General features: G+C 38.9%; 1 protein-coding gene across 1 annotated transcript; it reads left to right on the top strand.

Annotated features, from left to right (window-relative positions):
• Positions 1 to 10,559: 10,559 nt before the first annotated feature.
• Apcs (serum amyloid P-component) lies at positions 10,560 to 11,653 on the top strand. Its single transcript, NM_011318.2, has 2 exons — positions 10,560 to 10,793; positions 10,904 to 11,653. Exons 1-2 carry the CDS (start codon positions 10,727 to 10,729, stop codon positions 11,509 to 11,511), a joined length of 675 nt encoding a protein of 224 aa, NP_035448.2. The 5' UTR covers positions 10,560 to 10,726; the 3' UTR covers positions 11,512 to 11,653.
• The last annotated feature ends 758 nt before the right edge of the window (positions 11,654 to 12,411 follow it).

Raw genomic sequence — 12,411 nt, 5'->3', positions numbered from 1 at the left:
ACCACTTCAAATATATTTTCCATCACGTTCTGCTCTAGTAACTCATATCTGGCCTTATAGACTACCATTTCTCAGCCAACCCAAAAATTTCTTTTGTATTCTTTTATTACTTTGGTTAAAATATATTTATATGTGTCGATGTACCTGACTACATACATCATTGAAATATGAAATTCACTTCTTACTGTAATTTTTTTGGCAAAACTGTTTTAGAAAAACCTTATTACAGAGCAATATATATTCACCTTTGTTAAATCAGAGATTTTATTGAAACTCTGATTCTGAGATTGGAGACATGATGCCCACGATTGCAATATTTTTTTGTTCAGTTTCAAAAAATTCTCAAAACCACTAAAATGAGTTTCAAAATCCACCACTATCCTAATGCTAAGAATTACCTCTAAAAGTACATTAGGAATTGATCCTCACTGAAACATTGACATCTCCTATTCTCATGGCTACTCTGATGAGTAAGAGAGACAGGAGTCTCTAGAAGGAGATGTTTCTGATCCTATAATCTTTAACTTTCAACAGCCTATTGGGAGGAAATAAAAACATGGGTGGCCAAAAAGTGTGTCTTCCACCTGCTTTAGTGACTGTGAAAACACATAAGACAAAACTGAAAAGAGTTGACAGGAAGTTAAAATAATCCAAATATCCCCAAACTATACAAGTGACTACCACAATATATTTTCTAGCTCTATCTCACAGTGGACATACCCCAGAGGGATACTATCTTATGTACTGTGTGGAAGCATTCCATGTCAATAAAAAACCTTATGGCCTAGTAAAAGGCAGGGAGTAGAAGGTGGGAGTTCTACTAGAGAGAGAGGGCACTCTGGGATAGGGTCAGACATGAGAAGATTTACCCCACTCTCTGAATAAGTTAGACATATGAAAATGTGGATTGGTAACCAGTCATGTGGCAGACACAGAATAGGACAAACAGGTTAAATAAGTTATAAGCTCATAGGGTAACAAGCCTAGCTTAGAGCCATAAGCATTCACATCAATAAGTCTCCAAGTTGTTATTAAGAAATTGGGACTCAGGTAGAACAACCCATGGTTACAATGTCCCAAATTTGTCTTAATCACTTGCATAATGACCTACTCAAGAAGAAAAGATAAAGACATAGAGGGACTTTCTCAAAAATATTTGGCCAAAAAGGAAACATGATTAAAAATAAACCATCGGCCTCTCTGTCCCACCCTGTGCCAACATATCCACTCAAAGAAGACACAAGGACTTTTGGCAGGTTTGAGTCATTAAAAATTATAGTTGACATTTACAATGGAGTGCTCAAAGATATTTGCACACAACTAGCCACTACTGACCCAGTTACCATGCAGCCTCCATGGAATATAATCATTCTCAAAAGATTTCAAGAGGGAAGAAGAGGACACCCAGGACACAGGTGCCATTTCCTGAGAAGTACTCATCTTCATTGTAGTAGCATGGAGACTATAAGGATAATGTGGTTTAAAAGAGATCTGTTGCCTCTGACAATACACACTATCTGCATGGTCAGCCAGGATAATCCATGGAAGCAAGAGCATTTCTTTGCTGAAAGTCTTTATTTTCCAACCATCAAATGGTAAAATCACACATTTTGAAATACCCATCAAGGGTCAAATGATGGAACTGAGAGTCTCAAGTTGTCCCTTGGATTACTTAACTGAAGTTATTCCTGCCATCATCACTGCTAGGTACCATTCAAAGATAAAAGTCAAATGCTGAAAGGCCAGGAGAAGTGAGAGTCAGGAGGACTTTCAATCACAATGCTCACCCGTAAGAATACGTCATCAAAGTACTACTTGAGAGCTGTTGTGTGGTGGTAATGAGCAGCAGAGTTGTAATCTTAGCTTCTGCCTTCTTTGGGGAGCTCAAGTAGAAGAACAGCCTAAGTGCTTCAGCTAATTTACAACAAAGCTCTCTATTTTGTCCACTTGTGAGATGTGAAATGCAAAAGATACCATATACACAGTTGTGGACAGAAGGATTTCTTAATAGATTGACTCATTTCATCAGGGGACCTTTAGTCTGGAGTAATGCAGGAAAAACCTTGCCCCAGACTAGAAGTCCCCTGATGAAATGAGTCAATCTATTAAGAAATCCTTCTGTCCACAACTGTGTATGTTGTACTCTTTGCTTCTGTGTATCTAAGTCAGTAAACAATAAGGATCTAGAGCTGAGTGCTGAGCATTGGGTAAAAGGCCCCTTTTATATTTAACTTATCTATTTGGGCTAAATCTAGGCCATAATGACAGCTATTCAAGACAAGAACTATGCAAAAATGGAGGCATAAACACAAATGATGAAATACTCGACACTATGATGGCAATGAGCATTGATACAGGAAATAGAAATGAAGCCCATGCACTTACTGTGATTAATAGACACTATTTCCTTCAAGAGTAATAATAATACAGGAGCGATTCATGGTAGAATGACACAGGAGTAGGTCAGTATAGCACAGAAGACTTAATGGAGCATAGATATGATGTAGACAACTGTTATGATCAATACTCAAGAAAAGTGCCACACACTAGTCTTATTTCCAAGGTCCATATCTCAAGAATATCTAGGCAATCACACAGCAGTGAATTGTGGTTCAAAATGACAAAGGACAAGAAAGTTGTGAAGAGCTCTCACCTGTGAGGCTAAAGAGCACTGCAGAATGCTGAACTAGCCACTGTGTTTAGTGCTCAGTGGTTTGTGTAATCTACAGTGATAGCATCACATTCTAGTAAGGATAGAGAGGATGGCAGTCACCGGTGCTAGGAATACCAGAAAAAGTGAACCGTGCAACTTCAGTGAGGCTCTTGCTCTGTATTTTAATGGGTTGGAAATGGCAATGAAAGGGATCTGTAACCACCCCACCTTAGGATCCATCCCATCTACAGACACCAAACCCCAACACTATTGCTGATGCCAAGAAGTGCTTGCAAAAAGGAGCCTAGTATAGCTGTCCTCTGAGAGGCTCTGGCAGCATCTGACTGAAACAGATGAAGAACAGCCAAGCATTGGGCTAAGACTGGGGACCCCAATAGAAGAGTTAGGGGAAAGACTGAAGGAGCTGAAGGGGATTGCAACCCCATATAAAAACATAATATCAACTAACCGGACCCCTCAGAATTCCCAGGGACTCAACCACCAACCAAAGAGCATACATGAGTCATTCCATGGTTCCCACTACATATGTAGCAGAGGACTGCCTTATCCGGCATCAATGGGAAGGGAGGTCCTTGGTCCTGTGGAGGCTTTTTGCCCCAGCAAAGGAGGATGCTAGAGGGGTGAAGCAGGAGTCAATGGGTGGTGAAGAACACCCTTTTAGAAGCAAAAGGGAGAGGGAGGAAGTGGGGAATTTGCAGAGGGGAGATCAGGAAAGAGGACAACATTTGAAATGTAAAAAATTAAATTAATAATAATAATAAAGAAATGGGTCTGTAAGGTAGGAAAGGTCCTCAGATGTGAACTTTTAGTCATGAAGGAAGGATGGCACAAGGGAAAACAGAATGATAAATATGATACATAATAGCTCCAGCTGCATCTTCTTCTAGAAGATGCTTATGTGAGAAATCTAGCCCTGCTTCCTAAATATCTGTAATGAGACAGAGACATATAGCACTAAAGACAGAGAAATAATTCCTATTAACAAACAGTAAAGTTTCTTTTCAACATATTCAACATGTAGGGTTAAACTGAGTCCTTTTTAAATTTTTCTTTCTTGCAATTTCCTTCTCCCAAATGTTTGTGTCATGAGAGATCATGAGTGGCAAGGAGATTGTTGTGACAAGTGACTTCCAATAAATAGCCAATTTTAAAAAATATTAGAAATAGCAGAAAAAAGTTTCTTTATAATAGTAAAAACTAAATTTTATACTTAAAAAACTATAAAAATGATCATCTCAAAAATAAATGTAGGGATGTACAAAAGGAAATAGGAAGGTTAGACCCTATGATGTCTGGAGAAGATTTCAGTTGAATTTTGAATGTGAAAGTGAGATCCGAGTGAGACAACATTGTCTGAATGTCTCACTGAACTCCAGAGTAGAAGCAAGCTAACTCAGCAGGGGTTTTCTTTTATAAATAAAGCCTGAAATTAGGAACAGAGAGTTGAGATCCAGAAAAGAGACTCCCATGCATCAATAGGACCCAGAAAGTGGCAGGGCAATTTGAGATGACACTAGGATTGGGAAAAGAGGGGCTATACTGTCACCACAGTACCTGCAGCCCAGATTTAGTTTGAAAGAGCCACTTTGGTAAAGATTCTGTCATAATCTTGGTTGTTTTATACTCTGTTTTGTGCTGTGTAATAAGAAGATTGGGTAATTTACAAATAAGAGAAGAGTAATGGGCTCATCATTCAAAAGTCCAAAAATAAAGGGGCAGCTTGCTGTGACTTAGTATGATAGAAGACACCATATAATAAAAAGAGAATCTATTTTTAATTTTTATTAGATATTTTCTTCATTTACATTTCAAGTGCTATCCGTTTCCTAGTTTCCTCCCCAAAAGTCCCCTATAACCTCCTCCCGCCCTGCTCCCCAACCCACCCACTCTGCTTCCTGGCCCTGGCATTCCCCTATACTGGGGCATATAATCTTCACAAAAACCAAGGGCCTCTTCTCCCATTGACAGCTGCCTAGGCCATCCTCTGCTACATATGCAACTAGAGATACAAGCTCTGGGGAGTACTGGTTAGTTCACATTGTTGTTCCTCCTATAGGGTTGCAGACCCCTTTAGCTCCTTGGGTACTTTCTCTAGCTCCTTCACTGGGGGCCCTGTGCTCTATACAATAGATGACTGTGAGCATCCACTTCTGTATTTGCCAGGCACTGGCATAGCCTCACAAGAGATAGCTATATCAGGGTCCTGTCAGCAAAACCTTGCTGGCATATGCAATAGTGTCTGGGTTTGGTGGTTTTTTATGGGATGGATCCCCAGGTGGAGCAGTCTCTGGATGAATCTTAAGAGGAGTAAGAGAGGGCCAAATGTGCTTTTATTATATGGCCACTTATACAAAGATCACACTAATCCCATAAGGATAAATTACTCATTACCTACCCATCTCTTGTAGGCATTATTTCTTAACACTGCAACTCTGTGTGCTAAGTTACTAACACACAAACTCTGATCGATACATTCAAATAATAAAATTCCACATAGCATCCAAAATCTACCTTCATCTTACATGTAAAATGTATTCATCTCATTTCATTAGACTCCAAAACCTTAACTCACTGCAACATCAACTCAAAAATCCAGAGTCCTTAATCTCTTCAGCACTATAAGTACTTTAGAAAATAATACAAATAAATTTTCTTGGTAAGGGTTGGAGAGTATACTTAATGTGGGTCTAAGGACAAACATTTAGATAATAGGGATTATACTAATTTAGTAGGTAAAGACATGAGCTTAACACGGACAACATGCATGTTAAATTGCACAGGGGAAACCCTGTGAGCTCTCAACCATACACAGTTCTATAGGCAACTAAGGAATACTGAGAGTGGGAGAAATAATCACCCCTAGGGAAGAAAACACTAGATGTATATTCGATACCATCCACCAAGGATGCTTTTCTGCTTTATAAAAATATATTTTATTTATTCTATGAGAATTCACACATGCACATTATCTTTTCCAGTATAATTTACCATCTCCCACTCTTCAATTCTGGTTCCTCCTATAATTCCCCATTACATCTTCCTCTTACCTTCTTGTCCTCTTTTTACTATAGCCCACTGAGTCTAATTAGTATACCCACATATGGATGGTTATAGAACCATCTATTGAAGTATGGTTAGCCTAAGAAGGATCAAGCCCTCAAAGAAAATGGACTTTATCCTCTAACATCCTTCAACTGTCAGTAGATTCTCTGACATTCAATTCCATCTGCAACTTCTTCAAAATGTCATTCACTGTGTCTTAACCAGGATTCTGATCACAAATGCTATGTAATCCCTAGACTTTCCCTACATTGATACCAAAAGGTTATGCGTTTCCATTTTAATAACAGATTCCTTCCTTAAATATATCCCCTTTCTACTACCTTACTATATATAAACAGACAGAAGAAGCCATGGCTACACCTTGCATGCTTAACTACCTAGACATCTTCTCTGTCAGATACCCTAGTTGCTTTTGCCTTGTGCTTTTTATAAATCTTAGTTTATAAACAAAAGAAGTTTATTTGTCTCATGGTTATGGAGGCAGAGAAATCTCAGGTCAAGGAGTTTCACATGTAATGGTGGTCTTGCTACCTCATAGCCAAAGGTATTACATGGAAAAGAAGTATACAAGAAGGGAAAAGAAGGGGCCAAACTCACTTCTATGGCTAACATACTCTTGTAATAGTGATCTGAATCCATTCATGAGGATAGATCCCAGTGGGATGATAACCACTTAATGAAGTACCAATAGGACATAGAAAGTAAACAGGTACTATGAGAGGATGCCAAAACAGAGAAGAAGCAGAAGTCAGCCAGCCTCCTGGGGCCTGGTGTCTAGAGTCTGAAAGAGACAGTTTTCTAGAAAGGTCAGTCCTAATCTCTGGATGAAATAGTAGGGCATGAGAAAAAGAGAACAAATCCCTGTGTTAGGAAGAGACAATGTGTAATCTAAGGGGAACTACACATTGGATTGAGAACTCCCCGGAGAGAAGATGATCCTTTTCATTTGTCCCTTATCAGAATTACTGAAACATAGGAAGTGTCTCTTTTGCTCTTTCAACTACCATCCTGCTAAGGTTGAATTCTGCCATGCCCACTCTATGAAAATTGCTCTAGCAAAGGTCACTGATGACATTTTTATTGCTAAATCCAGCATCCTTTCCACTTACATCTCTCTGGTGAGCCTAATACTATTGAACACTGCTTTCCGGAAACTTGCACTAGCTTGGTTTCCATGGCAAGATACATACTGTTCTCCCAGATCCCAACTCTTCTCTTGCCTTTAAATCCATGAAAGTAAATGTTCCCTCAAATCAGTTTGGCCCCCTGATCTTTTCTCTTTTCTCTCTTCCCCTGTAAGAGACAATTCCTTCTTTCATCATCGCTTATAGAGTAATTCCTCTGAACTCTCTATATCTAAACCTAAGTGGCAGCCATGAGTCAAATTCTCCACAGCCCTTTTTCTCCTTACCAGTGTCATTTCAGGATTAACATTTTGGACCCAACATATGGCATCCATTTCCTCCCAGTAGGTTCTCTACTATCTCATCGACAGAAGTAGCATCTTATTTTTCCAAATGATGTGTGCCATATTTTGGATATATCCCCCAAAATATTCAGTTTATTCCCCCAAAATCATAAGGCAGTGAGGCCCTTGGAAATGATTAGTTATTTGTAGATTATAGCTTACTGGCTTTGGCTGCTTTTGTTATTAAAAGCAAGTTTTCTCTAGCATGTTCACTCTGTTTCACTACTGGTACCTTTTACCGTGTCGTAATGCAGTAAGCATGCTCTCTCCAGAAGCTAGCACCATGTCTTAAGGCTGCCCAGAGTCTATAATTATGATAAATTAAAAATTACCTAGTCCAAAAAAATTACGTAGTACATGGCATTCACTGTAGCAACAGAAAATGATTTTATTCTAAAATAAAAACTTTAGAAAAAAGTTTGAGTTACCATTGTACAAACTTGTATTCTCATATTTCCCCTTGGTTCTTTTTCTGTAAGTATGAATATATATGTATTTGATATAATGGGATGGACATTACCTAGTTTTATTTTTCAATTGTCTTTTTCTATCTAATTTTTTTTAATATTCTTGAAAGAGATATGGAATGTGGACTAGTCAGAGGGTGGATGGGGCAGGTGGAGAAATAAAATATGTAGTATAAAAAAATTAATGAATAAAAAATATTCTTGTGACTAGCAGAACCCATGGGAAAGAGTTGTTTCACAGTACTAAAATAATTTTAGAACTGCCCCTTGTCTACTTCAGTCTCCTCCTCTCTAGTTTTTCCTAATAGTTGTGATTTTAGCATGCCACAACCACACAAGACGTTAAAATCCCAAGGCATTATTGAATCGTTTGGGAAATCTAATTACATCTTACATATCTGCCTTGTTGCATCCATTCTTTTGGTTCAGACAGTGCCTTCTTCTGTCCTCTCTAAAGTAAGCTCTATTTGATGCTGACTAATTAAAGCAGGCCACCTCTACTGTGGCCATACACATCACCATGCTTCTGTGCAATATATTGTTGCCCTTTCTTCCTCAATGGAGCCACAGAGATAGAAACTACAGCCTGTACCTGAATGTCCACTGACAAGAAGGCATCCAAAAGTCTCTGAACAACTGCATAAATTAGTTCTCTGTGAAAACTCCCCTCAGTCTAAAGACTTGGGATTCAAAGAGTCTCCATATCTCTGTTATAATATTCTTGGCTTCTGTCTTGATGATTACTAAAGCATGGGTTGTTTTCTTATAAAGCCTGAAAATCGTTTCATGGTGGGGACACTAAAAAAGACCCAGTTATCCACGTTTTTACCTTCTCGTTCTAATAGTAATCACACTTGTCAACCAAGAGTTCCTCTTTACAGTATTCCCATACTCAATAAAACATGCTGTCACTTGTCCCCAGCAGCAATATAAATCTCTATTCCTCCAAGCTCTTTGGGGTGGCTCATATAGTCCCCAGGCTGCCTCTATGGATTCATCATTAATTAAAAAGATTCCGTTCTACACAGATATCTGAAACCTTTTTGCTGATAGAATGGCAATTTATTAATTTATGATGAAGACTATATGCAACTGGTTAACCTAGTCTCTGAATTTTATGGTATTCACTGATTAACATCTAAACCTGGAATTACATATTCCCTGGGTTCATAGTAAAGCTCCCCTTGGTTCCTACTTATAGAATTTTCTAGACATTTTACTCAATTATCTTAAACTTTGTGCTGTTACTAAACTATAAGGGGAAAAAAAGCTCAGCCTGGAGCTGTGGAGATGACTCAGAGGATATAGTAGCTGATACTCAGGCACAGGAACCTGAGTTCATAAGCCCAGCAGCCACGTAAAGGCTAGGTAAAAATTCAAAAAATAGAATTTTTAGAAAAATAACTAAGATAATTTTAAGAGTCCAAAACAAGTGAAAATCATATGTAGTTGGTCAATTAGAAAAGTCTTACAAAGCAGATCACTTTTGAGGTTCATTTTGAAGAACATTTAGGATTTGCATAAAAAGAGAAGGATCATAGAGAACTTCAAGGCAATGAACAGAAGTAACAAAGCCAGGATGCAATTCATAAGTAAAGAGTAACAAATAGAGGTGTTTGAGTGGAAAAAAAGATTGATTCAGAGATTATAGGCAAGGGGGAGCAATACTGGAGATTGCATGGACTTCCAAGAAGAAGGATCAGTATTTAAAATGCATGAAATAATATGATGTGTAACTTCAACTAGCTCTAGTCCTCACTCATACTTTGCAAGTTATATAAGGCTTCACAACCTGAGATTCAGCTTAGATTATGAAAAAAAATAGATTTTAAAAAAATGCCCAGAGATGAGGATTTGAAAGATAATGAAAGCAGAATTGGAGAAAATGATTACCCACGGTAGTTTTTGTGTCATTGAAAAGCCTAATTAACCCGAGATGAGCTGAGAGGAAAGAAAGTAAATAATAAGAAGCTAGACAAAAAGAATGGTAATAAAGATTCCATAGACTTTAGAGGTGAGAAAGAAAATCAAGCAAGCAGAAAGGGGGGGATCAGCTTGATGTCTTAGAAGCTGAGCAGGTTTGAGTGGTGATTAATAAAGGTTGAGTTTTAAATTAGCAGGAGAGAAAAATAGGTATGAAGTTCATCAGTACTGTAAAAGAGTTGGCCCCCACCTAATCTCCACACCTAATGAGCCTGGGAATGAGTGTACAAATGTGAGCATATTGCAACAATGAGGTCATCAGCAAAGGTATCCCTTAACGCCCAAGGGTTCAAAGGAAAGAGTGGAAAACAGGAAGATGCTGACATTTCAGCAGGTGCATATGCCACCAAAACCAAGTAGTCATAATGAGAAATGAGCAAGTTTAAGAAAGCATCATGACTCATAAAATAAGGGACAGCTGAGTAATAGTTGTAGAAAACTAGCATTCTCCGGGGCAAACAGAAGGATTGTACTTCAACTGTCTCTATCCTCTTTGTAATGCCTGGATATGTTACTCAGTATTTGAGTAATCAAAATCAAAGAGACAACTAAATTTTTTTAGGGTGCTTGGCAGAAGATAGAACTCTAGAATGATCTACACAGAAAAGACCACTTCACTTAACTTTAATAGGTATGTTATCACCCTGTTCCCATATCTTCTTCTAGGAAAGCACAGGGTCATGAGAGAGAGACCCAGCTGCAGAATGGAGAACTCATGTGACCAACCTGGTCTCTTGTTCTATCTGTAGGACCTTGAAGATTTGCAGCTCTTCCCTTCCCAGCAATGAAATCTGGGTCACAGGGGTTAGAGCTCTAGCACTGGCTCGTGTCTAATGAATAACTGTTATTGATTTCCCAGCACAGGGGCTAATCATTTATTTTCTAACAACAGCTCTAATTATTAGCAGAACGAAGGAGGATCTGGGAGTACCTCACATGGTATTACTTCTCTCCACCCTTCATTGTCATCCAAGGTACATACAAAACCTGAAATCTGAAAAGCATAGGCAGACACCACACTTTTGTTCCACACCCAAGTAACAGCTGCTGCTGTCATACCCTGGACCAAGCATGGACAAGCTACTGCTTTGGATGTTTGTCTTCACCAGCCTTCTTTCAGAAGCCTTTTGTCAGACAGGTAAGAAGCTTTGGCTGCTGTCAGGGAGCATAAAATGAGAAAAGATGAATCTGAGATATTGTTTGTCTGAATTTGTTGAAATGCATTATATTTCTTATTTTATCTCACAGACCTCAAGAGGAAAGTATTTGTGTTCCCCAGAGAATCTGAAACTGATCATGTGAAGCTGATCCCACATCTAGAGAAACCTCTGCAGAATTTTACACTGTGTTTCCGAACCTACAGTGACCTTTCCCGCTCTCAGAGTCTTTTCTCCTACAGTGTCAAGGGCAGAGACAATGAGCTACTAATTTATAAAGAAAAAGTTGGAGAATACAGCCTATACATCGGACAATCAAAAGTCACAGTCCGTGGTATGGAAGAATACCTTTCTCCAGTACACCTATGTACCACTTGGGAGTCCTCCTCTGGCATTGTTGAATTTTGGGTCAATGGAAAGCCTTGGGTAAAAAAGTCTCTGCAGAGGGAATACACTGTGAAAGCCCCACCCAGTATAGTCCTGGGACAGGAGCAGGATAACTACGGAGGAGGGTTTCAAAGGTCACAGTCCTTTGTAGGAGAGTTTTCAGATTTATACATGTGGGACTATGTGCTGACCCCACAAGACATTCTATTTGTGTACAGAGATTCCCCTGTCAATCCTAATATTTTGAATTGGCAGGCTCTTAACTATGAAATAAATGGCTACGTAGTCATCAGGCCCCGTGTCTGGGATTGAGATCTTACAACAAAACCTCATGGACATCAGATGGCCGATGTGTAAGAGGTCAAGGCAGCAGAATTCACTCTATCTGGAGCTTTTTCTTCTTTGTGAACATCTTGTATACATATCTGCCAAATAAAAATCCTCTCCAATTCCACCTGTATTGTTTTGCTGCTTGACATAATGTCAAACGCTTTCTCTTGGCTCTATGTCTTTTGATAATTGCTGTTTCAGTATCTAGAAAAATCAAGTTATAAACCAGGGGGATACCAACCAAAGAATACACATGGAGGGACTCATGTAGCAGAGATTGGCCATGGGAGAGAAGCCCTTGGTTCTGAGAAGGCTCAATACCCCAGTTTAGGGGAATCACAAGACAGGGAAGAGGGAGTGGGTGGGTTGGTGAGCAGGGGGAGGGGCAATGGGATAGGGGGCTTTTGGAGGGGAAACCAGGAAAAGGGAAAACATTTGAAATGTAAATAATGAAAATGTCTAATAAGAAAGAAAATCTTCAATGAAAGAAAGAAAGGAAGAAAGGAAGAAAGGAAGAAAGAGAAAGGAAGAAAGAAAGAAAGAAAGAAAGAAAGAAAGAAAGAAAGAAAGAAAGAAAGAAAGAAAGAAAGAAAGAAAGGAAGGAAGGAAGGAAGGAAGGAAGGAAGGAAGGAAGGAAGGAAGGTAGAAAGGAAGAAAGGAAGAAAGGAAGAAAGAGAAAGGAAGTAGGGGAATAGCAGTTTTTAAGCAACTCAAATGCCAGAACATTTAACAAGGGGTAAAGTGGCAACACTTATAAGCTACTGGTAACCAGTTTAATAATAACTCAAAGTATGTGGAAAATTGCAGTAGGAATCCCTTCTGTTTGACTTTCAACGTACAAGTCAATAAGAGAAATCTGATGTTGCTCAAGGGACACAACTA

This window comes from Mus musculus, chromosome 1 (genome assembly GCF_000001635.26).
Source record: "Mus musculus strain C57BL/6J chromosome 1, GRCm38.p6 C57BL/6J".
NCBI classification, from domain to species: domain Eukaryota; kingdom Metazoa; phylum Chordata; class Mammalia; order Rodentia; family Muridae; genus Mus; species Mus musculus.
The sequence above is the reverse complement of the archived record's forward strand: the minus strand, read 5'-3'. Positions and strand labels throughout refer to the sequence as shown.